Source organism: Gymnogyps californianus, chromosome 14 (genome assembly GCF_018139145.2).
Source record: "Gymnogyps californianus isolate 813 chromosome 14, ASM1813914v2, whole genome shotgun sequence".
NCBI lineage: Eukaryota > Metazoa > Chordata > Aves > Accipitriformes > Cathartidae > Gymnogyps > Gymnogyps californianus.
In genome coordinates this window covers 7,725,708-7,753,130 of record NC_059484.1, presented here as the reverse complement: position 1 = coordinate 7,753,130, position 27,423 = coordinate 7,725,708, and the positions used below count along the sequence as shown (strand labels likewise).

The 27,423-nt window shown below is 37.4% G+C and overlaps 1 protein-coding gene across 4 annotated transcripts in view; it reads left to right on the top strand.

Annotated features, from left to right (window-relative positions):
* The window catches only part of GABRG2 (gamma-aminobutyric acid type A receptor subunit gamma2), a 70,360-nt gene that overhangs the window by 12,058 nt on the left and 30,879 nt on the right, over positions 1-27,423 (top strand). For 3 of the 4 annotated variants that reach the window (XM_050905653.1, XM_050905650.1, XM_050905652.1), the window contains exons 1-5: positions 11,052-11,205; positions 12,864-12,931; positions 13,915-14,135; positions 18,510-18,592; positions 19,296-19,433. In XM_050905653.1, the coding sequence (XP_050761610.1) occupies positions 12,890-12,931; positions 13,915-14,135; positions 18,510-18,592; positions 19,296-19,433 (484 nt within the window). In that variant the 5' untranslated portion in view covers positions 11,052-11,205; positions 12,864-12,889. Of the gene's footprint in view, positions 1-11,051; positions 11,206-12,863; positions 12,932-13,914; positions 14,136-18,509; positions 18,593-19,295; positions 19,434-27,423 lie in introns of those variants that run through there. The other variant, XM_050905649.1, reaches the window with a different exon arrangement.

Sequence of the window (27,423 nt, the reverse complement as noted above, 5' to 3'; positions counted from 1 at the left end):
AATGATAATTTATAAAATAAAATTCTACTATATTGATGAGAGATAGTCAAAAAAGGTACGCCAAAATATTTCTGGAGGAAAAAGAAAGGTCTGGGAGATATATGTTTGTATGCGTGTGAAATAGGAATTGCTCCTATTTTCCTGGTGTTTTGACTAGCCTTAATAGTCATATTTAAATATAAGGGGTGGGAAGATAGGCTCTGCAGTGATCATTATGCCTAGCCCACTCAAATGTCAAAAATTTCAGAGCTAGGTAGAATTTGCATGTTATGTGCCTTACATTTTACTTATTGAAGACTGATAGAGAGGCCAAAAAGAGAGAAATAAGACAATGAGTGAACCTATACACAGTTTTTTCTCATTAAAATAAAGTTTCAGAGTCACCATATTATTTATTAGTTATCACCATTAAAACAATTTACCATTTTTCAGAAAAAGATTTTTTAGTTCTTGCATAAAAAGCTGAATATACTTAATAGTGAGATTTTCTTTCTATGGAATAGACATCCAAAGTATGTGTTTTACATCTTTTTCTGTACCCCGGCATTTCTTTTTGAAACGGTGTTCCAAAACATTTGTTATAGTCAGGCATAAATAGGAAAGGAAGATGTAGCAGCTTTGCATCAATATTTACCTTGGAAGGAACATTTGTGAATTGTAGCATGTAGCCCTGCAATACAACATTGCCATTGCTAATGACAGGCCACAATCTTTGCACTGAGCTTGCAAGGCCTCAGGACAGAGGCTTGTCAGGCCTGCTGGGTCTGAACTTTTCTTGACCTGCCCACAGCTTTGTTTTATTTGGTTTAGCTGCCACAGTAATTTTGCTAATTGACCAGGCATCTATGGCTATTTTGTTTGACTTTTTGTACGGTACATCATAGCTTCATATAGACAATAGTAACAAGCAGTAACTCTATGAAGAATGAGTTATTTACATAGTTACGTAGTGCAGAGAAATATAAGCCTAGTATGACAGCAGAGGCCTTGAGAAGTGGACACGGGATGCAGCATAGAGGTGTACAGGCATGGGGTGACATTGCCATTGAATAACCCTGCCTGGGTGCATATCACAGCAGAGGTGCTAACGATCCTTATCCAGAACCTAGGATGTTCATACGCCCCACAGAATTAAGGAGACCCTGACATGAAGCCATCCCAATAGTACCAACCACCAAGAAAAGACCATCAGAATTCCACAACAAAACCAACATAGGCCATTTCATCAAAATAAATAAATTCCATAGGGGAAATTCAGGCACACTTGTTGACAATTTTCCTACTTAGCTGACATAAAGACATTAGCTTGCTACTTATATTCTTAATGTATCACACATCTACCCTGTTATCGGAACTAAATTCCACATCCACCCCTGCACAGTCTGTTTTACGAGCATGAGTGCAAACAGCGTCTTGCATGATATAAGTTGTTTTATGTAGGAACACATGGGTTACTATTGGTTACCATGCATTAAAAATGAAGTTAAATGAGAAGTATTGTTTAAAAAAACCCAACAAAACCCAGTTTAATTTTCACCATTTGCTTACATTCATTTTGTGAATGAGTTAGCTTCATGATGAGTTAATTAAAGACTTGTATCAAGCAGCTATCTTCTGTTCATTCAGCTCTTTCTTCAAGACACATTTCTATCTAATAAACATTTCAGTAATGATACTTCCATGATCTGAAAGAAGTAAGAATTAAGAATATACTCAGAATAAACCTATATTGGTTTTAAATTTATTTTTGACTGGCTCCCTAATCATTCAGGGTTTATCTGACCCACTTGGTTTACCAAAGAGGTGGGCTATATCATTGCTGATAAGTGCGACGGAAGCGTGATTCCCAGCAATGCAATGTCATTTCCTAAGGCGTGGTTAGTGATTGTTTCTTCCTCCATGAGATGGTTTACCTTCATGCCTAGTCTTCACCAAACACAAATAATAAGGCACATTTATGTGCCTATTTATGTTGTAAAAATGGTTTACACTTACATGCAGAGATGATATAACTTGGCTTATCATAGCAAGTAAAAGGACACTAGTCCTTTTACTGGGGTAAGCATTCAATGTTCCTGACTCCCAGCCCAACACTGGGAACACCATAGTATAGTGCTTTGCTGTGTACTGAGACATAGAAAACGAGAATGAAAACATTCCCTGACAGATTTAATTCTAATGAGCATTTATATTCAGTTTAACTTGAATTTTAAAGCTCACAACTGTAGACAAAAAAAAGTGTTCTAAATCTCAAAAAAATGCTCAGGAAGGTTACTCAATAAGCAAAACTGATGACATTTCTAGCACCTCACATGTTTGTTTTTAAACATCGACAGATAGTGATGTGAAGATGACTACATCATGAATGATTGATTCCAGAAGTGACTCCCTTCTGGGTGAAATTACCATGCTGACAAAATATATAAAAAAGTTGTGCAAGTATTCTGAAAAGCCATGAATATGAGTACCTCATAGGGTATTACAGAACAAGAATCTTTATTCTTTCATTTTTCAAATCTAATTGAGCAATAGGATTGGGTTTTTTGAGCTAATGTTGTTTAAATAGGTGGCTGGAGGGCATCCATGTTTTCCTAATCTTACTCACTGAGAACAAAATTAAGCTTTTTGGTCCTCTTGTTAATTTATAGTGAGATTTTAGAGCAATCTTTTCTAAAAGCAATGTACCTTATTGGGGAAGAGAAATTACATATAATAGTAACAGATGACAATTGCATACAATAAAACACAGACAGAAAAAATAAAAAGAGCTCACACTAAAAAAGACTTAGTCGGATCACATTTCAGTAATGGCCATTAACTTAACTCCTTCTCTTGAGCTCTCCCAGCTATAGTGGAAATCTGCAGGAGCTGAGTAATAGCAACAGGCAAAAACCATGCCCCAAGTGCCTTAGATTTCACACACAGAGATGCATAGAACAGTTTTAAAAGAAATGAAAAAAGAGGAGGGAGGGGGATGGAAGACGAGGGGAGAGAAGTAGAGAGAAGAGGAAGGTAAACCAAAAAATAAACCTTCTGAGGTTCACGTAATTCCAAGGTTACACCTTTTACAATTAGATATAGCTAGATAATTTCAAATAAAGTAGAAGATCAACTCAGGCTAACCCTATGATGCAGAAGAACATCTGAACCTATTTCTCCCTTTTCTGTTTGTTTCTATCTAATGCTTTCCTTTGCTTGCCACTAAAAGGAGTAGCCATAACTGCAGTAAAGAGATATGTGAGTAGATTATGTAACCTCCAGCAAACAAAATGTAAGAAAACATATTCATACAAAATTGCAGCTCAACAAAATTTGAAACAATCATCTTAAGTTATGGAGGCTTATCTGAATCATCTGATCACATCTTAGACTCCTCCAGAGTTCTCATACGTATAAATGCTGCACTTCAAGCTCAGGCTGTTCGAAATGAATGATATGTGCTTGTTTCTATAATTATCTCTCTTGTTCCTTACTGGCTATACAAGTTTGTTTCATCCCTCTACATTTTGCTATCCTCCCTGGGGGTAGCACATATCTCCTCTCCCTGCCCACAAGTTTTATATTGTGGTATAATTCAGTTTTGGTCGATTACATCGGTCTATTCTGATAGATCTGAAGGCGGAAATCCTTTATCAACTTATTTAACCAATGTGCCTCAACTTTCTGCTGGAGAAACTGATTCTAGACTGGGTGCTACATTTCAGCTTTTGGTTCTTTGCCAGGACTGCTAACACTGGTCCCTGTTTCTGGTAATTCTGGTGACAATTGGTCATGAGCCCATTTTGTTGGTATTAGAAATATTGAAAAAGGGACAATAATCCTCTTGCTCACTCACGACTTGAATCCAATCAGTTGTGCAATGCAAAAATTGCACTGCAATTTTTCAGTACAGTGAACTAGAAAACTCAGTAACAACTACAAACCAGAAGTTTTCTTGGTAGCACTCTCAATAAATGCACACCAAAGGGCTTTTTAAAAAAGCATTTTCACAAACTTACAGGAAAGAAACAAAACTCAATCCAAGTTAAATTTTTATTTTCAACCTTTCTGTGTAAACACTTGCTGTAGCCACATTCAGCTGAATCCGCAAATATGGAAAGTAGATGCTTTAAGTATAACTACGAAGGGCTAAAATTTATGATGTGATAAGGTGCAGTAGCTAATGTGAGTGCACGTCTTGGGGAAGATGTAGAATGTAAGATAAACCACTCTGCTATGATTGACAGTTTTATAGTGACTAATGCAAAAACATCATTGCCATGTAATATTTTAGAAGTCTGTGAAGAGGTTTCAGAATTGGACTGCTTTACTCAACATGGCTGACAAGTATCAGTGAGTTTACTATGAGTTGCTGAATGACTAGAAGGCGGCCTGTAAAATCCACAGCACGATGCTTAGGTGCTGTGTTGCCAGGTATCATCTCATTCAGTGGAAAACACTGCAAATGTTCACAGGAATCTGGCCAGCCTTTAAATCTCAAGGTAGGCACAGTTTTCAGAAATGACTGATTGCTGGCAATCTAGGGCCTTCATGTACTGTAAAGATGACTGAAAAGTCATCTGCTGGGAGTAATCATCTGTGCTACTCTAGTGATTTCTGGGTCTCGAATACCCATTTTGAGACTTGTATGCTCAGTCCCTACTTAATCTTAGTGTTTCAGCTGTAGCAATTTATTTATGAGAATTGTAGTATTATTTTAATATTTTTTTTCTTGTACACTTCAGTACCTCTATGACTTAGGAATGACAAACTCAGCTTTGTTTTGTTTTTAAGCAGTGATCATTTCATGACAAGTTTTTAAATACTTTACATTATTTGAATAGTTCATGGAATGATAGCTGTAGCAGTAGCCTAGGAAATAAACTATCTATCTTCTACAGGTGACCTACCTAAAATTCAACTTACCCAAACCATTAAGTAGAGGTAAAAACTGTTTTATTTCTCCTTGTGAACTTCCTCATCCTCCCTCGCTACATGACTGCGTCAAGTGGCCAAAATACAGCTCATGCTCCCTCGTGGCCAAGTCTGAAACAAGCTTTTCTGGAAACACTGTAATGTGTATTGTAGTATTTCAGGCTCTTCTGGAACAGAGCTCCATCAAGGTACCAGAATTGCAGTCTCACCAGCACCAGAGCTCTAGGTTGAGGGAGCAGGACAACAAGACACTTTCTCTGTGATTTCTTAGCCCAAATCTCTCAACACGGTCTCCATTTCCTTTTATGGAACTTCTGATAACTGACTGGATCTCCTGTTTTCCTCTCTAAGCAAAGCATTATTCTGAGTTTCCATCTCTGATGTGGGAATCGACTTGGGATTACATTAATCTTCACATTACATGATTTGCAATCCTGGGAAAAGTGAAGTTTGGGTATTGTGATGAACATTTAGTAGTAAAAGAGAAAATAGGTACTATTTTTACAGTAAAGATAGACCATGGTCCTGGGCACAGCCTTAGGATTTAAACAATACAAATGGACAGAATAGAAACATGAACAGTGAGAGAGAATTCAGCATACAGCTTTGTGAAAACATTTTCTATTTCAATTGAGATAGCTTTACTTAAAATATGATTAGCAGTCAACAAGAGAAAATATAGATACAGTTAGATTTCCACAAACACTGTAATCTCCTGCAAATACGGTATTCTCTCTGCATACTTGTATGTCACATGTGCATACAGCATCTCTGTATCCACAGTGGGAATGTGGAATATGTCCTTCCCTCACAGTGACTGTGTTATCATCATGAATAATGTATGACCTATAGATTAGGGTAATTTTTTATGCACATCAGAGAATGAATTCAGCTTGACTATTCATTAGTTAAACAGTGCTGTTAGGTAAAATAGCAAGCCTTGTTTCAGTCCTTCACTGAGAGGTAGAAAACAGTGGTGCTTTAAGTGGAAAACTCACTGTATGCGTGAGTAGTTTATTAAGTATTTGCTGTAGGCTCTGTAGCTTCTGTAGCCTACTTGGTGTAAAAGATGAAACTGGTCAGATTTTTTTGACAAATAAACTTACGTTTTTAATTACAGTTAAACTAATTAGTTGTTAGCTATTCAGTACTGCTACAGGTCTTTTTCTTTAGGCACTTTGTGGCTACTCTGATTCTGCTTGTAAACAGCAATGCAATAGCAGACAGATTCCAGCAGGGGTAATTGACTCTTGTGTGAAGTTTCTTAATAGAACACTTGGAAATAGTTAAAATTCATTTTCTATATTTAGAAAAGTTAAAGGACAGAGCCACAGTAGGTACAAATTGGCATATCTTATTTAAAGTCACTGGAATTATAGAGATTTTGACCAGCTAAATATATGACCTCACATCTGAATGTTGAAAGACTGAGCAGTCATGGTAGGTTTTTGCGTCTGAGAAGAGTATCATTTCCCTTCTACTACTTGTAACAAGTCGTGAAAATCATGTTCCTGTGGATTAGGAAATATTTACCTTATTTCAAAGGGATATCCTTTGTGAGTTATTGCTCACTAATGAAATAAGATGTGCCCAATCTGTCCCTCAATTTAGACTGAAAAATTATTGCTGCTATCTGTGATTCTAAATAATGCATAGTGTATCTTTACCAACATATGGTAGTGTCTTTCCAAGAAATGCTATGTATGATTCTTCTGGAATTTACATTAGAGTGTCTCTGATATAGAGATGTCATGGAACAGCAGAGATCATCAAAAATTATAATGCTGACTTTATGTTAGCAATTAACAAAAACACGGTAGTTTTGAAATAGATAATCCACTCTTTGTTTTGAATTTTGAACTAAAGAATTTAAGCCAAAGGGCTTGAAAGGATAATAACGTAAGACAGCTAAATACCATTAATATAATTATTTGCTAAATTTTACTAAAGTGATGATATTTTTTATGTAGGTATCAATCTTACTTCCATGGAAATGAAAGCTAAAAAGAAAAGAAATCATACTGAATCTATTAAAAAGAGAAATGTATTCCCAAACTGTAATGTGGACTTCCATGGCTAAGAGAATAGTGTATCAGCACATTAATGAAACCTTTGACTAATGGGCTTTGTTGGGTCTTCTAGACAAAGTTCTGAAAAGAAGACGGAAAAAAATTATTTTCCTAACACATCAGTGATTTCTCAGCAGAGATATCTTCTGGGACTCTTTGAACTAATCTTCTACTATTTCAATATATTTCCAGTATAGAAATAATGCCTTTAGCGCTAAGAAGTCTGTAAAAGAGGCTATGCCAATGAAGTAGAGCATCTTTTCATTAGTTCTTTATCCCTCGGTTGGTGAACCCAGTTCTACCTGCAGTAGGTACCTCTGCCCTCAGACGTTACACTCGCTCCATGAATGATTTAATGTTGCCCAGAAGGTATTGCAAAAAACTTATGGATGATGTGCACTAGCAAAGATTTGGAGAATCCAGTCCTGAACATTTAGTTTGTGTAATCTCAGTTTGTGCTAAAGTTACACCTCACCAATGAGCACTCGAAAGAGCTTTATAAATGTTATGTATCAAGTAACAACTTCTTTAATGCAGAATTAGGATTAGTATGTGTATTTTATAGTGAGGAAGATAAGAAACATGAGTTAAAACTCTTTTTAGCCCCTGCCATAGTAAAAACCTCATTGGCAGAATGAGGTTAGTGTGTAATTGTAGAGTGAGATACCAGTTCGTAGATCTTTGCACATTTTATAAAAAAAATTTTAAAAATATGACTCAATCTTGTGCTGTCATCCCCCCACAAATATCCCTGTAGTCCAAATTAATGCACTTTCTGATCTAAATTAATAAAAGCTTATTACCATGTAGTGATTTCTGCCCTCTATCTGCTTTGTGAAGATGCATTTCAGGTAATTTGACACATACAAAGAGACCCCCTGAATGTTAGGCACACTCATGGTTATATATATATGTAAGTAATCACAATCATAGCTACCTCATGCAGGCTTAGCTGGCAAACTGAGCAGGGATTGGACCAGATGACCTCCAAAAACACCTTCTAACTTTAATTACTCTACGACTTGAAGTTTCAAGTTTGGGTTCTGACCCTCTTAAGCCATCTCTTTTCCAAACAGGGAAACTGGACTTATGTAGAGCAGTCTTGCACACATCTTGCAATGGCATTCATGTCAGAAGTGGGAATGTCTCAAACAGTGAAATTTGGTATCAGTGTCTGAAACATTAACTTTCAAAAAATTTTACTGTAATCTGCAAATAGGTAAATATGTGTTTCCTTGCATACCTATATCACTAGATTTGAAAACTTCTAGCAGTCATAAAAATAAAAAAAGCTTTCAATATGCATTTGGGTATAATCTGGGCTTTATCAAATTTGTTCTGGACATTAAAAGCACTTGCAAAATTTAGGCCATCTAATCAGAAGGACTGATTTGAAAGTCTTAAGGAGATGAAGAGGGCTTTGTCATCATAACTTTCATTAGTATTAATGGCATTGCACAACAAAAGCCCTGCTCATAGAGATGGACCCCTGATTGTTTTGGCTGGTATGCAGTTTTACACAGACAGACATTTAGACAATTGGATACCTATGCTAACTTATGATCCACTTGGAATTCAGATAAAAGCTAGAATTCAGTGGCCTTTTTCCCTAGTTACATTGGCTGTGTTCCCTCTCCTCTGACACTAATCTCATAAAGCATTTGCTGTTTTTTGAGATTTGGAGTGCCAAAATGGCTTGAAACGGCAGATGAGCAAACAAATAGCTATTTCTTTCCTACAAATAATTACCAAGAGGAAATGGAAGTTTTAGTGACGGTGGGCTGCTGTTCAATAAGATTGTTCTAGATTTGAGACAAGTCCTAGACAAACATACTTTTTCATCTTCTAGTCTTCACTGTCCAGTACACCAGACTCTACTAACTAGCTGTTTGACTTTTGAAGCTTTCTCATCACGTTAATATTCAGGAACACATTGCCTTTGTGAAAGAATGTATTTGATTTAGTTTTTGTTTTCCATTCAGAAAAACTATTCTTTTCAGAGAATGGATGTTTAATTGGTTATAAAATAGGAGCATGGCTTTTTATACATAAAGTTAGTTTTTTTCAATCACTTTGCACAGACTGAAAACAAATAATCTAGTGCCTTCTATTTGCAAAGACTTTATTTAGAAGGATTTCGTTTCCTCCAGGAGGGAGAACCTTGCTTCAGTTACGTTTCTTTGAATTACAATTAGTTCTTTGAACTCCAGGCAGCTGAATAAACAAAGTTCCCCCACCAATTTAATTATCCTGGCCTATTTGTCAGTACCAGTAGAATACTATGTAGCACTTTGCCAATTACAACTCCGCTTTTGATTGCCAGTAAAACACTACAGGTTAAGGCCTGGGTAGCCAGAGGGAGGAGATTGGGTTGCCTATTCTTGATCTGGGAAGCTGAAGCTCCCAGATGCATATCGCTGGCACAGGGTAGGTTAGGCGGTGCCTGGAGGCTGCAGTCAATGGTACTCGGTACATGTAATGAAGGCATAGATTAACCTAGCTTCACCAGCAGCTTCCAAGCTCAATTCAATGCAGTGTAAGACTGGCTCTCTCGTGCATGTTATGCATTCCTAGTTGCTACAGCCCTATGCGCAGTCTCAGGCTGCTTCAAATTTCACTGTATCTTCAGCACCTCCTGGGAAGCAGAGTCTTATATAGAGAGGCATAGATGTGCCGTGGCTCTTTCCTGTTAGGCTGTGCCCATGGGGAAGAAAGAAGCTAAAGCCTTTTTCACAGTTAAGTTGTATTTGTGCAGTTGGCTTACAGCTCCCAAATGCCCAACACGGGAAAGCCTTCAGGCCATCCACTCTGGGTAGGTATAAGCAGGATGCAGCAGGATAGCACTGTAGGAAGGAGTGGGCAAGACCACTGAGCGAAGATTTTTGTTAACAGAATGGCGCTCTCAGACTCTGGGACTAGTCATCCCTTCACTATTGCACCCATGACCATAGTCAGCTGTCTCTGCTTTCAATCTTGTGTGCCAAGCATGAGTTCCAGCCCCCATGAAAATCTACTTCTCTGTGCTCTTTCCCACTTCTGTATAGATTCTGGCTGAAACAGGAAAATAATTAAATTTTCTGGTTTTGACCCATTCATATCCTAACTCCACCCACTGGCGTAAGACATTTGTACTATCATTAAGATTTTTCATACCCAGCAGTGTTAAAACTTTGTCACAGAAGCAGGTCAGGAAAGAAGGGCACTGGCATATTATGCAAAAAACTTACAGTTGCCTAGCATCATTCAGCTGATTACCACTGACATTCTGAAATGAAAATGTCTGATGATGTCATATTCTAAAGTAGTTTCTATGTTCTCCTCTAGAACTGGAGGCACAGATTTTAAGAAAACAAAACATCCATTAAGGCTAGTCTTCACATTTCTGATTCCTAACTTGCCCTTTTTACTGTGCTAAGCAGGTTGTATTATACTAGATCTGCTGTCATACTGCTCAGTAGCAGAAAAAAAAGGTAAACAGACTTTTTATCCTCTCTGGGTTCTGGTTAGCAAAAGTGAAAATGAAAACCATTGGCAAAAATCTGTGCTGAACTTTCCAAAAGCACAATAAGCTCAAGTTTATCAGAGTGGAGAAAAGCTGTGTAACAGTTTGTTTGAATGAATCTAATTATTGGTCTTGCTGGTAATGTGTTGCATCAAATTGTTCTCTCAAAGAGAAGTAATGCAACAACACTGTGTACATACTAGGTGATATTTTGGTGGAGAGTTGCATAAGCTAAGTGACAATTAGATTTGTTTCATAACAGGTCCCACCTGAGTCAGTGAGAGGCATGCTAAAAAATAGGCATGCTAAAGGTGATAAGCACTGATGTTCCTTCAAATAGACAGAATATGATCTCAACTGTACTAAAAGGAAATGTTGCTGAAGTGAACCATAACCTCAACTGTTATGTGACATCTTTACTGTGAGTCTCCTTTTATAAAGCAGGCGATTTCTCAATGTTTTGTACAGTACTATTAAAACCTGAATTATGTGTGTATTATCTCTAAAGAGGTTGCCTACAAATTCCTGTTTTTCAAGGCTTTCCATTTCTTCATTTTTATTTCTTTAACAGTTCCACCCAAAAGGGAGATGATGATTATGAAGATTACACTTCAAATAAGACTTGGGTTTTGACTCCCAAAGTCCATGAGAGTGATGTCACTCTTATCTTAAATGGCTTGCTGGAAGGATATGACAACAAGTTGAGACCTGACATAGGAGGTATGTTGGTTTTCTTTTTAGACCACTTTTGATTAAGTGGTGAAAAGAAAGAATTTTCATACCATATTATGCTACACAGGAAGCAGAATCCATTCAAAGTAGTTATGAAAACAAAACGCAATATAGTAAAACATCAGTGGCAGGAAAAGTAGTCATGATTTTGGAAGCTGACATAAATTAAGATTGCTAAATCTATCCTGAGACATCTAATAAGACTGTTGAGATTTGCTGAATCAGGCTGCTTGTAATGATGCACCTGCATAGGAAGTTCAGAATTTAACTTTTGGGGAATGAAAAAGAAAGTTTTTATCTTCTTTGTGTATCTAAGTGAGGGTGTTAGAGAATCACAAATAATATATTGGAAAGGAAGGCCAAAATGAGGATAACGCAGCCTGATCCTTGCATGATGTGATGGACACAGACAGAGCCTCTAACAGCAGCAGATGTGCATTGACTGATGTGGCATGGGCCCTAACTTGCACAGCAGGGCAAGAAGTGACTGGGGAATGGGGCACAGAGGAAGAGGTTCACAAAAGATAACTGCAGTCAAGTAAGGACAACCTCCCTAGATTTTCCCTACAGCCGATATAAGTATATAGACACAAGCTTGGAGTCACAATGGAAGTCTTATTTGACTGGATCACCTTTTGCAGGAATCTTCCTCTCCACTGATTACTGAGGGAGCTCGAAGAGATAAATCTCCCTGAGTTGCTGCAAGTGAGTTTGAGAAGCCCCCATGTGGGCACAGAACAGGCAGACAATACCTCTGTAGAAGAGGATACAGCAGTAATAAGATTGTAAAAAAACGCAAAGAGAATTCATGGATGAGGCAGGCAGAGGAAAACAGAGAGCAGCAAGGTTAATGAAGGAAGTTATTTCTAACAAGTTTATAGAGGCTTATAAACTAAGGAATTTTTCACAGTAAGGGATAAGATGAGTATTTAACCTTCAATGTATGTATATAGTGTAAATTAGCAGAGGAATTTGTCTTATTCTCCCAATCCAAGACTTTAGAGAACAGAAAGGAATTAAGCATTCATAAAAGCATCTGGGAAGAAACAATCATGTTTTAGTCAAGGTGTATAATAACAATAAAGCTACAATAAAGTAATTTCAAAATAAATTAATTTAACAACTGTTTGTTATTCCTGTTTTAGAGCCTTGAGTATTATTTTTGCTTTGGGCTCATGAAATTGTTACTTACCTACAGCCATCTCTGCAGGCAACAGCAGTCATGTTGCATTTGGCATTATAATGTAAAACGAGTGATGCAAGACATCATAAGAAGTATAAGTTTGCTTTCATTGATAGTGTTTTGTCAGATGTGTCACTGTGACCTGACACAAAATATACATACTCTCAGTCAGGAATGACTCACTCTAAGGTAACGACACTGGTTTCAGTATTTGTTCTCATAGCATAAGTGAATTTGTTCCGATAGAATAAATGATATGAGAATTTGTCTCAAAGTGTCTCCAACTAATTTCAAACTGGAGACATCGTTGCAAATTTGTATTTATTGTATATGCACATTTAAATGTGAGGCAACCATAGCCATACAAGAGAGGTACTATAATAATCTTGTGCTTGTGTTTGACTTTCATGTACCTGATTTTGACCTTCACTCACGTTACTGATTCTTGTTGTTTCTCTTACAGTTAAACCAACAGTAATTCACACTGACATGTATGTAAATAGCATTGGGCCTGTCAATGCTATCAATATGGTAGGTAAATGATTGCCAATTTTCCTACAATGTTCACTGTTACAAAGCCTTCATCATTTTTGACATTACAAAGCTTCCGTTAGGTTTAATGTTGTGCTATACCTATATTATTTTAAAAATATCATTATTATTATGGAAGTGAGGACTATATGAGCTATGAATCTCTACAAGACAGGGAAACTGTGCTCTATGCTGAAAAAAATGTAATAATAATAGTTTTAACATATCCTCACACTTTTATGTGCTCTAATTTCAAGTGTTTTGTGACAGTTTAACTCCTCTAAAACCGAGCTTCCAGATGGGTACAAAATAAGGAAAACCATTCACCAGTGATATTACCACTCTTGCCACCAAGAGATAAAAAGAAAAAAGCCTAGATCCTCTCTCCTCTCCTCTTTCCAAATTTCCTACAGGAAAATTTAATTATATCTTCGTACAGGTGAGGGAAAGTGGTCTAGCCTTAGCACAATGTCTACTTCATTCTTCTAGTTTTCATGTACAGAAAGAAATCTCAGATTGCTCTTTTCCATTCTATAAAATTCCCTTTGCAGCTTCTGGCTGCCCAGTGGTGCCAGCGAAAGTGAGACTTCACCACTTTTGATATTAACTGAGGGGCACAGGCAATTAAGGCAGCCAAGTCAGCTCAAATTTTTCCCGTCCTAGATCCAAGGGAATAAGTAATTGTTCTCTGACCTGATCAGGCGTGGGTTGAGGTGTGGGGACACAGAATTAGAAAGGTGCATATACCACTCAATTGCATCTTAGTTTCACCTGTCAGTGGGAAAATAACAGAATAAATTGTTTTTAAACCATAATCTTTGGTAAACCATGCCCTGAAAATTTGACAAAAAATTGTTTTTATCAGTTCTAGTATAATCTTTTGTAGTTCACACTTTTTCATACGAAATTAAGGAAAGCATATCAGGAGTTATGTGAAATGCTGAGTGCTATGTTTTCATCAGTATTTCTGGTTAACACAACAGGAATATACAATTGATATATTTTTCGCCCAAACGTGGTATGACAGACGTCTGAAGTTCAACAGCACTATAAAAGTGCTCAGATTAAACAGCAACATGGTTGGGAAGATCTGGATACCAGATACATTTTTCCGAAATTCCAAGAAAGCTGATGCTCATTGGATAACAACTCCTAATAGGATGCTCAGGATCTGGAATGACGGCAGAGTGTTGTACACATTGAGGTATTTATACCTGACTTTAATTTCAGTTTCTCTAGGGAAAACCAAAGAGAAAGGTCCTGTAAATTCAGGTCATTTGACATTAACCTGAAGGAAAAAAACTTTGTTTTTTCCTATTTACTTATGCATACAACCCTGAAAAAGGGAAATATTTAGAAGATATTACTTACATGCAATTTATTTTATATTGGCACAGTAAAGAGTTTTATTTCTTCCTATAGATCGTACTGTCTTGCTCCACAATAGTCATGTTCCTATACTAAAATGAATATAAGCATTGTTATAGTGATTCGTCTTCATTTTCAGGTATGTTTTATTGTTTGCCACTGGTTTGGTCCATATTGCCTTGTACCTTTTTATCGGGTTAAACTGATGAATTCGAAATATCCTTTAATTAAGTAGATGGTATAAAAGGAGGTATTATATACATCAAAGGCCTCTGATTCTGAATTGATTACAATTTAGCTAGATGAAGCTCCACCCTGCAAAAGCATTTCATTCCTCAAATACCTTATGAAAATAAGGATTACCATTTCAGCGTTGGTCGTTTAAGGTTTAATCCAAAACCTACAGATATGCCCCATTCCACTAAAATTTTCATGAATCTGAACTTGATATGCTCATCTTCAGATTTCTCAGTCACGTGTATAGCTTTTCTTTTGTGACAGATTACCTTTAAAAACTATCTTTTCAATAATTAAGTTATGCATATGCCTACATTTAAGTGTAACACATGCAATATGTAACAACTCAAATATCATATTCCCAATGACCACAAGATACTTCTTAAATGTGAAAATCCTAAGTGCATTTTTGTTTTTTACTTTTTCTTACATGTGATATAATAATTGGTTCTATGTAAAATGTAGATAAAGACAGCATTTGTTCCAGAGAATTTATAATTTAAAAAGAGAGTAGAGAATCAAAGTTGTTAGACATAAGACCATCTGAGGTTTGGACTGCATTTTTTTTAAAGTGTTTTTTCCATTTTTGTTTTATTGGGTGCCAAAAATAAAGTTTTGAAGAAAAGTACATGCATCATATTTTTAATGAATACATCTGAAGCTTTGGTTAAGACAACCTTTTAGTGTTGCAACTGTCTGAATTACAAAAAGGAGTTTTATTTCATAGTTATTTCACATTCATTACACAACGCATTGCCAGAAGAGATAAAAGAATGATCGGAATTGAAATCCAGTGCAAATCAAAGTCAGTCTGATAAAGAAGATCCTAGGTCCACTTTTGAAATGTTAAATATGGACTCAGCTACACTACTGTCTCTTTGGATTTTGTTACCTTTCTCTTCAAATCCCTCAGTTTCTCTCATTAGAAAGAGATATATGTGATAGAACTTAGAAACACTTATCAGTTATTAATGTATACTTAGTTGTTTTAGTGAGTCACAGCAAGCACTAGTAAGGATTCAACCTGGATTAATCCAGAAGTGAAATGTGAAAGTATCATCACAGATCTGGGATTCTGTCCTGAAGAGAAGAGAGCTCTGGAAGAGCTGGCTGATTTTCTCAATCACCTCCCCCCAAGCTCAAGAACAGTCCATCCTGACCAGCAGGAAATCAAGCAAAGTTAGCAGGCAGTCTGCATGGATCAACACAAAGCTCCTGACAAAACTCAAAAGTGAAAAGAAAATGTACTAGAGGTGGAAGCAGGGACGGGTGACCCAGGAGGAATACAGAGATGCTGCCCGAGCACTCAGGGACAGTGTTAGAAAAGACAAAGTTCATCTGGAGTTGAATCTGACTAGGGACATGAAAGCAAGAAGGGTTTCTACACATACATCCTCAGCAAAAGGAAGACTAGGGAAAATGTGGGCGTGCTGCTGAACGGGAATGGGAACCTTGTCACAAAGGACACTGAAAAGGCCAAGATACGCTATGCCTTTTTTGCTTCAGTCTTTACTGGTAAAACTCTGCCTTCAGCAATCCCAAGTCCGAGACCAGCAGGAAAGTAGAGCAAGGAAGACTTACCTTCGGTGGAAGAGGATCAAGTATGGGCTAAATAAGTGGACATTGAGGTGGATTGAATATGCCTGAACTGCCAGGCTCAAATGGCTGGGATCAGTGGCATGAAGGCCAACTGGAAAGCAGTCACTAGTGATGTACTCCCCAGTTTTGTACTAGGCCAATACTGTTTAACATCTTCACATATTCATTAATGACCTGGACAACGGGACAGAGTGCACCCTCAGCATGTCTGCAGATAGTAAAAAACTGGGAGGAGTGATTGGTCAGAGGGACTGCAACATGCTAGAGAAATGGGCCAACAGGAATCTCATGAAGTTCAACAAAGGAAAATGTCATCCTGAACCAGGGGATGAATAACCCCATGCAGGAGTACAGGGTGGGAGCCAACCAGCTGAAAAGCAGTGTGCAGAAGAAGACCTAGGGATCCTAGTGGACATCCACCATGAGCCAGCAAAGTGCCCTCGAAGTAAAGGCAAACAGCATCCTGGCCTGCATTAGGAAGACTGGTGCCAGCAGGTCGATGGAGATGATCCTTCTCCTCTGCCCAGTACTAGTGAGACACATCTGGAGTGCTGGGTCCAGTGCTAGGCTCCCCAGTACAAGAGCGATATGAGCTTACTGGAGCACGTGCAGTGAAGGCCCACTAAGATGCTGAAGGGCTTGGAGCATCTGATGTGCAGGGAGAGGCTGAGGGATCTGGGACTGACTGTTCAGCCTAGAGATGAGAAGACTCAGGGGATCTTGTCAATGTGTGTAATGTGAGTGGGGGTAAAGAAGGCAGGGGATGGAAGGGGTAAAGAAGGCAGAGACATAATCTTCTCAGTGGTATCCAGTGATAGGACAGGAGGCAATGGGCACAACCTGAAGTACAGGAAATTCTGTTTAAACATAAGACGACACTTTTTTGCTGTGAGAATGGTCAAAGAGTGGAACAGGTTGCCCAGAAAACTCCATGCTTGGAGATGTTCAAAGCCTGGATTGTGCTTTGTGCTGGGGAATGAAATCTACTCAATTCCACAAGAGAAAACAAATAAAAAACAGCAGTAAATCTGAGCCTATCCCAAATTCAAACAGTGTTAAATATATTCACCAGAGAAAAGGCAATACCAAAGAAAGAACTTAATCATTTTTTGGATCCATATTATGATTATCTTGAAATGAAACTGAAGATGGAAATGAGAAAAGAAAGAAAGGGCAATAATATTAGCACACAGAATCAGCTCTGTGTCACAAACAGAACTTCCTTTAGTTTCAAAAGAAATTAGATTTGTTCCTAAATCCCTAATGCAGAAAAGTTTCCTTTTGACTTCATTAACTTGGTGGCTAGTTTGTCACAGCATCCCTCCGCATCCCGCAGTATGAGACTCAGGGAGTCATTTGCACGCAGCACCTACGTGCAGGAGCCAGGAGACAAACCCAGCTCACAGGGTTGCTCATTTGGACACCCAGGAATCAGCAAAGACCAGAAACCTATGGTTTTCCTAGAGACTCATGGAATAAATAAACATCACTGCTCTTTTTTTTTTCTCCTTTTCCTTTTTCCCTCTCTCACCCCACCTCCTCCCTCCTTTTCAAAGTCCACGTATCATGCAACTCATGGCAGGGCTGGGGCTATGTATAGGCTAGCAACAATTAAGGGAATCAATGAAAAATGGTAGAGTTTGTAGCAGTCACATCAGGGCATACATCTCATCTAATTTTGGATTTCTAAAAGTACGTGTCTCTACTTGATCTGTAGCACCTACACTACCTGAGTTATCATGGAGACTCTCCTGATATTCAGTGGAGAGAAACACCTTTCGGTACATTCTTCTTCTGATTTAATTTAAATGTCTTATTTTGAAATGAAAATAAGTATATCCTCAGAGCGCCTTTCCACTAACTATGAAGGTAGTCTAGATGGCTGTCTTGGATGCAGATGTCTACATTTGGACTCGCATCCATCATTTCTGAAACAGAATTTTTGTCACGTAAAATACATTTCCCTCGTGCATTATGGCATGTTGTGACACAGAGATTTGTCACTGCTCATGAGATGACCTGTATATCTACTTATGGATTTGCCAATCATTAGTAATTCTGCCATTTCAGATGCATAGGAACAGAACTTTAATACCTTATTCTACTACACAGTCCAGAATGTAGATGATCAGGACTTAGGTAACCAAAAAAGAAACGCTGCTTATCAGTAACCATGATGTCTTCCTATGCTTGGAATATCCAAATAAATACATACATATCAATAGTTTAATTTTGCTTTATATATATATTATATATTTGCATATTTCATAGTCAGGTTCCATATTAGTAAGAATCTCGTTTTGCTTGCCATGATATAGCTTTCAGGACAAACTTCTCAAGTGCATTCTGTATATCCTGATCTCTTTCTCCTCAGGCTGACAATTGATGCTGAGTGTCAGCTACAGTTACACAACTTCCCAATGGATGCCCATTCTTGCCCCCTGGAATTTTCAAGCTGTAAGTAACATGCTTAGAAATATCCCTTTTCTGACCCACACTGAACCACTCATTATAAATTTATATTTACATACTTAGAGTCAGCAAGGGTTATGTTCTTAACTAGACATAGTCCAATGGTTTTCAGTTTTATTTTGACCTTATTTTCAAGTACATGAATCATATATGTTCACAAATATAATTGAGGAATGCTATATAAAAAATGATGGAATTTCTGGGACCTATGTGATTAATTTATGCTTATATCTTAGCATAACAGCAGAAGTTTTTACTTCCAGCATCAAAGTCTCATGGCCTGATACTTTCTCTCTGCACATGGGTGTTTTACTATTGCAATAGTTGGAGTCAAGAGTTTGACATTTTGCAGTCAGGCCAAGGTGTGAATTCCTGGTCCAGCTGCAGACTTTTTGGCCATAATTGAAGGATGACTAAAATGGCGTCCTATTGGGTCCACAAAAGTGGAAAACTCAGTTTTGAAAAATTTTCTCAAGTGCTATTTTAATTTATAATAAATAAAATAACATGTGACATTAAGTAAAAGGCACTACTAAGCAACTTGAGAAAAACATATCTATAATTTACTTGCAATATGCTTCTCCAGTTTTGTCCAGAAATAGAAAATAGTATTTTTATTCCCCAAAGTACACTAAAATCGTAGCAATTACTATGAAACAAAGCATTCTGTATTTTCCATTGCAATAAGATGGCTACCCAAGAGAAGAGATCATTTACCAATGGAAGCGCAGCTCAGTGGAGGTGGGGGACACCAGGTCCTGGAGGCTTTACCAGTTCTCCTTTACAGGATTAAGAAATACAACTGAGGTGGTGAAGACTACTTCAGGTAAGAAAGGCAACTGATCTGTTTACCTTCAGATTAATATAGGATTTTATTAACAGAAAGAAAAAAAGAAAGATATCTCCATTTAGAACTTAGCATTGGCAATTCACTGAACAATTACAGGCTTTTAAAGACCTATGGAACCAGCCAGGCTTTAGTATTTCTGAAGAACAACTCACAGGAAGAAAAATAAGTTGTTGTCTACTGTCCATTCTTGTCCTCCAAGAAATACCTAGAACTGTCAGGAGAAAGTCACTACTACAAGGGGTGGGTGGGCGAGGGAACTTCCTATCCTACTTCAGTGTAGAAAACAGCACAGCTGAGCCACTGAATGATAATCTGATACTGATTTGAATATTTTACAATTCCCTTCTAACTTCCAGAAGCAGAAAGTAGGCCTGCACAGAAATGAAATTCAAAGTCCCAACCTCTTTACTACAGTAGCTCCAAGTTTATATTGTTCCTTAAAACAGGGCACATTCAACTCTTATTAAAGAGAACAGCTTTACAAATCAGTCTCAGATGATTTTCCTGCATATTTCTATCTCCTTGGAAACAAGTAATGGAATTTAAAATGATAGATGAGGAAGTACTCAGCATTTAATAAAAATAGCAATTTTAACCCTACTAAGCAGGAAAATACATTCTTCTAGACATATATATTGTTTTATTTCTCAGTGGAAAGAAAATCAGTAAGTATGAGAAAGGATGTAAAGAGGAATTGCATATTAATATTCTTGTACGTGCATGATATCCCTTGTCTTTGATTTCTTACTTTCAAAAAGAACAGTGAAATGAAAGCAGTTTTTCTTTTCAGGTTGCTTTTGATTTTTACCTTATTTTATTTTTCTGGCAAATATATTGATTTAAATTCAGACATCTGTGTTAATTCTGACTTCAGAAATAACCCCATCCGTTTCATTTCTAAAAGGTCAGCATTGCTGTTATATTCAAAAGGAGAGTGAGATACGCTAGAGTTGAGAGCAGCCTGCTGCGCATTACACTGGAGTGCAAACAAGAGATTGAGAATTAATTCAAGTTCCAACTCCTGAATCACTGGACATTAAGCATCAATGACATGTTTAGTCTTATGAGCAGGGCAAAAATGGAATGAAGCCTCCCAGCTGTAGCTACATTTGCCTTATGGCATCTTCTGCCATTTTAGCTGAGGAAGATATTTAGTCAGCTATTCAAGAAAGCATTTGACCTTTCTCATTTTCCCAGGAAAATAAAAATAAAGGTGCAAAAGAGGACAAGAGAGCAGCATGTGTGCAAGCCATAGCTGCTAATAACCACCATTACACATGACATGGTGGAATTGCTCTCAAGGCAGAAATATAAATAGCAATACATCTCACTTCAGACTGCCCCTGCAAGAGGCAAAGCACAAAAGGCAGCAGTGTACCCAAGTGTGGTCTAAGACCTCATCCTGCCCAGATTGAAAACTAACTATATTTCAGCCTTAATTCAAGTTTCTTTTATTTACTCTTTTTCTTTCCTTTTCTGCTTGAGCCGTTCTCTAATAAACTTTTTTCTGGCCAGAGACAGAAAGTAATAAAATCTTAACATGTTACAAGCTTCAGATCGACTGATTCAGCGCATCTTGCACTGGTGAATCAAAAGCACTCTCTAATGTTCTGCTAATGTGAAGAAAGTGCATACTGGGAAACAAACAGTAAAACACAGAAAGCAAAAAGATACTTTCCCATGCAAAGAAAACCTTTTCTTTTTTCAGGGGATAGCCATTCAAGCCTGTAGTACTCACCTGGAGTACTACCATAATGTTGCATCAGTAGTCTTTAATATGACGACACACACCAGCCCTTTTAATTTGCTTTAAAAAAAAAGTAATTAGCAGCTAGCATGCACATTAAAGCAGCAAAGAGTCACTCTAGTCATCACTCAATTCCTAAGAGGAAATGCTTGTGAAAGCTACTCAGCCTGCTGAGCTGCTTTCAAAGACCTGCTGAGTATAAAAACTTGGAAAAAAGTCCTGTGTATACATTTCTGCTGCTGCAGTTATCTTATGTTTGATTTTCCTTGCTCCTCTTGTTTTTATGACCACAGATACACAAGAAAATCAGATTTGATTTTGATCTAGGTGTAGTATCTAAATAATTAGAAGGTGGGAAAAAAACCCCGAACAAAACAGGGATTGTCATGAATCTGATCTATCGCCTATAAATATTTTGCTAAAGCTGGCAGAGCCTGAAGAGTTCATTGCTTGCCTAAGTGCCTTATTAGCATGCTGGGAACTACATTAAGTCCAATATTCCTCAGCCAGACCCATACTCTACTTATAATTCCTCTCTTACATGCACACATTTTCAATAGAGTTTCCTCAAAAGAAAAGACAAGAAAAATATTCCAAGCTTATAGATTTATTAGCAACTTATGTGCAGCCTGAGCACACAAGTTAAATGTTTGAATGTCCATCTAGCCAAATAAGACTTGAGACTTTGTGCAACTAATTGCAGTGCTGCGTATAATAGAATTTAGGTAGAAACTAACGACAGTACCACTGCCAATGCTTTGGTGGGGATATGAACTGAGGTACAGTGAAGGAGGCAACGGAAAGATTAATGAGACGTTGGAAAGAGGACTAGACTATACTTCCAAGAATTCTTCCCCAAAACTAAATTTAGATGACAACAGAAACCAGAGAAACCTGAACACAAGAAGGGGGAATTAGAGAATATGAGATTGAACAGTTACAGAACAGAAGGAGCCTGGGAGTAGTGTTAAGGCATTTGAAACTGGAGTAAACTTTCCATATCTACATTTATTCCATTTCAAATCAAACTCTTGTTTCCAGCTTCATGCCTCCCAGTGACTAACACATTCTAGTCCTTGAGGACTATGCTTGCTTGTTGACTGGAGCAGAGAAGAGAATCAGAAAGGATGGCTGAGACTTGGTCATTACAAACTCCGTTACCTCTCTTTCTGTCGTGTCATAGCTGAACATTTGAGATTTGGGCTGAGTTATGGACAGAGAAGGACAAGGATTGTTTGAGTGCAAGCTTCATAAGATCTGATGGATTTGCTGAAGTGACTACATTTATCTGCTGCTCTTCCTTTGCATGTGCTGCAGAAATATAAGATTAACTAAAAGGGCCAGATGTCAGAATTCTGTCCCTGATCAGTTAGCAAATCCGGATAATAGCAGAAAAAAACAACTGGAATATTACAAACCATCCTGTCTGTTTCTCTTATCTGAAGTGAGTCATCCTGAATTGTCAACTTGTTTCTCTCCAAACTGAACATTCACATGCGACTCTATTCTTCGAAAATCACAGACCAAGCAATAAGAAATGACTTAGGCAGTGGAATCCACTGTCCATTAATAGCGGGGCCTGTTAAGAGAAGTTAACTCTCAACCTTCTGCCCTATGAACATTTCGTTAAAATGACTAAATAGTGTGTACATTTAATAATATATTACCTGTATATATTTTTTACTTTTTCACTACAACCTATGGTGAGTAAACAGCAGTGGTTTAGTTCAGATTATTTGCAATAAAGTGCATGTTAAGATACAATATCATCTGAGTTATACGAACTATTACAGTTGACCTCACACACCTATAAACTGAGATGGGTTTAAGATTTATTGTATTATTGAAGTATGTGCATAATCACTGCTCAAAGAGTGCATATCTCAGTTATTTATTAAGAAACTACCATTTCTCTTGTGTGACCTTTTTGCTCACAGTGTAAGACCCCATCCACTGAATGGTAGTGAGATTCTCCAATAAAAGAGAGATGAACTAATGGATAAGTCTAGAGAATAAAAATTCACCAACTTCTGAAATTTGGATGGACACTGCCATGAGTAGTCCCTACGAAGAAAGCATCAGATTTACAAAATCTTACTTCAAGCCTAATGTTGAGGTTGCATCGTAAAGCCAGTTGCTTTACTAACGTGTTCTGAGTTCATGTTATACTTACAATAATAAATGACTGCTCTAGCACAGGACGTACTTTTCCATCTTCCATATTCTCATTTAGTATTGCACAATACATTTAATTCAAATGAATGTCAGTTCTTCTTTTTTGCTTTAAAAACTATTCTATATCTAATTTCTGACCTTTAATATTCACTGTTGATTAAAAAAAAGAAACAAATTAGGTGAGAAAACAGTCCAGCAAGTCCACCACTTGTGAATCGTATCAGCAAATACTGCTGTTCTTCACTTTTTGGATGTCAAAATGAAAATATTATAGAGCTTAGCAAGAACCACATTACAGAACAAAAGGTGTCTATTGCTTAGGAGGGACTTCAAGGAAGTTTTTCTAGAGAACTCTCTCAACTCAGATTTCACTAGCGAGAAAGATAAGCTTCAATTTTTCTGATTGTTACTGCAATGCAACATGTGATACACAAGTATAAGATTTGCAAAATACAATGCACAAGTGAATGACACTGATCAGGGACATGCACTTTGGGAACAGGAAATAGGAAAATTCCAAAATTTGCAATTATTTACTTTAAATAAAGAGTGGAAGATTGTAGGAAGGAAATAATCAAGCGCACAAATATAAAAAGGTCAATAGATGTGTAAAAAAATTCTGGGGGCTGTAGTAGTCCACAAACATACAAAGATAGAGAATGTGATACTGTTGAAAAAAATCACCTTTTCTGGGATGCATTACTCGGAGTGTTGTGTGTAAACTTGGCAGAAATATTAACTGTTCTACTCTGTGAAAAAACTGATGTCCAACAGTTGCTGCATTCGGCTTGATTAAAAAAAGTTCACTTTTAAGTGCAACATTTTAGGAAAGACAGGGGAGTGCAGGAGAGTGTAATAAGTAAAGGGTTTAGAAAACATGACCTATGGAAATATTTGGAAGTATGGAACTAGTCTGGAAGAAAATATAATTGGTGATCAAAGGAGTAAAACAAACATACTGTTTTTAAACTGTAATGATGATCAGCACTGGCACATACTATTTAGGGAGACTGTAGAAACGCTAAAATCAGAGGTTTTATGAAATCATATCTCAGACCAGGAGGAAGGGACTAGCTTATATCTTGAAATTCTTTCCATCAATAAGTTTCTATGAATTTCATAAAATTCCTAGACAAACTGCATTTATACTCACTATTCCAGTGTTTTTGAACATACAAAATACTGTACTATACAAAACAGTTTGTGACTGTGTAATTATTCAGGGCAGATGGAGCTTCTGGTATTCACAGTTTGTTTCTGTGACTGGATAGTTCTTTTTTTAGACCAGACATTGTCTATTGCTTATTCACAGAGCCTGTCCTGAATTTTTAATTAGATACAAAGGCATTATAAGACTAATCAATAAATAGCAATACAAGAAGCTGCACAGGATCCTTGAGACTGGTGAGCCAATATCTCTAAATTCCTTTTTATTTTCTTCCTGTTCTGTGTTTTACAGAGCTAACTGGAGCTGTGCAGTAGAGATAGTGTATTGCTCATAATTGATAAACAGTGTCAAATTAGTAATTAAATATTTATCTTGCTATGCATTTATTAAGCCACATAAATAGATCTGGGTCTGGTTTCTGTTTTATCAGGAAAATGTGGTCAAGGCTATTATTTTGTGGAAGAGGATGTATTTGCAGACTTTTATACTTTATTTTAATGCTGTATCATAATGAATTGAACTGTTGGCAGGCATGTAGTCCCCAGAGGTTTCATAATGCTCAAAAAATCCAGGAGTCGTCTTCTTATCCTTCTTTATTAAGGAAAAATATGATATGACAGGTGCATATCAAATTTGAAGATCTGTGTTGGGAAATAGGCCTGACATTAAAAAATGGCCATAGGTGGATTGCCACTGTGCCTAGAAATCCCTGACAGCCCCATACACAGCTCTAGGCTCTAGTATGGGTTAATTATAGCATATGGCATTGTCGGGGAGATCCCTCTGAGAACTGAAAACATTCCGTCAGAAGATTTTGATCTAGTGAATACGTACAAGATACTAGTACCTGCATTTCGCTTTTGGCATTCAAACATACTTTGGATCCACTTTGCAGAGGAGCAAATGATGACATAAGCTTTAAGTCAGAAAACCCAGCCTACTATTAAATTGTTCTGTGTATCTTTATTGTTCTCTTTATGGTTTAGGAGGGTATTTATCTCAATATCCTTGTTTTTTTTAAAAGCTATATTAAATTATTACCTTAAACATACTTGCTAAAAGAATACTGTTTCTGTAGGACAGTGAAACATTTAAAGCAGTAGGCAGACACAATGGACCGAAAGGCCTATTTTTATGTTTGCTGCTTCAAAGGAAATCCTCAGCTCTAAGTTAATATCCTTAAGATAACCCTAAAATATCTTAATAGCTAGACCTTGAGATTTTACTCCTAATATAAATACTCTTGTCACCTGTCCAGAAAGAGAGCACCAGGGAATGTTTTTGCTTATAAATTATTTTTCATTTAAACACTCCCTTATTTTAACTCACATGAACCACTGTTTAACATTGCTGTACCAAACATATCTTTATTTGAAAGAAAATACAGGAGGAGTTGAGTTATTTAACTTTCATATACCACCATTATGAAGGGTAACAGACAATTCCATGAGCAGGAGGGGGATTTTTGTTATGGTGGTAGCTTACAACAGTTTGATATTGCTGTCAGGGAATAAAACCAGTCTCAGGTAACTGGCTCTGCATATTTTTTTGAAGGATAATGAATAACAAACATTTATCGAATATGAATAAAAAACTTCTCTCAAATAATCCAGATACTCATATCTGTTCAGTCATTCATCAAACCATAGCAATTAATGAACGTTTGCTAAAGTTATAACTGTTGAAAAATTTGTTCATTGAAAATAGTTAGTCTACATTTCAGGATCATGTCTTCAAAGCGTAAAGATGTAGTACAATTCCGTCCCTCCCATACCTGTTGTATACTCCACATTTTTTCATCCAAGTTGGTTAATTGTGTGGCAAATGAGCATAGATGAATTCACATGATTGCATAAATGAACTAATCCAGCAAGCAGGCTTTTTGGTTCCTTCCTGTCATGCAGACATCCAAGATCTATGTACATGCACTTTTTCAGAACTGCAAAATCAGAACACCTTAGAACCATTTATCCTTACATAATCCCTGTGAGGCAGACAAGATGACAGGGACAAGCTGAAGGCTTCCTGAGAAACCGGACAATGAGTTGCAGACAAGAGGGACAGAGGCCTCTCCTGGAATGGCTGGGAAGGACTTGAGCCATCTGCATTAGGGTCTCTTCTGTACTGGCTGCTTCAGCCCTGGCAGAATCCCAAAAGACCTGAGAAAATCTGCACAGTTGCCTTCTCACTTTCTTTATTCATCCAAACACCTCTCTGTTCATCATCTAGTCTGTAGTTGTTTTAGAAATCACTATGGACCCATTCCTGTGACAGCAGAGCAATAAGAACATCCATGCCATCTTAACAGTACGGGCCAAGGAGCAGGGAATTTATTAACAAATAACATATCCAACAAGAAAGCCTGTGGATCCAAGTAATACATACAATTAATAGCTAGTGTGGGCCTGTTTTTCTGCTCCATGCTCAGTTACGACCACAATAAAAAGGAGCTTTCCAGCTTATGTGGCAAGTGTGTGGCAGCCATGTGAAATACGTTTCCGTAACGTTGTTAGCTGCTGTAAGACTTCTTAGAAAGAGCTTGATAGTAAGCAGTGAGAACCGCCAAGCCACAGCAGTAGCGACGGAGCTGTGACTGAGGATTGAAGGGCCACCGCCGCTTTGGTGTTAATGCAAAAAAGCATCCAGAGCACAAAGACTCCTTAACTTTGCTATCTCTTTCACAGTGATGGGCTAGAGCTTCGTGGTTTAATGGGCAGGAAAAAAACCCACTATTCCTGTGGAATCGATATGTTTAAAATTCTTACAGATTGAAAGAATCTGACTTTTCTATTCAGGTTTGTATCTGTATAGCTTCAGGTTTAGGCCTTCAAGTTCACCTGATTCTAACTAATCACATAAAGAGTTGAAAGGCTCTT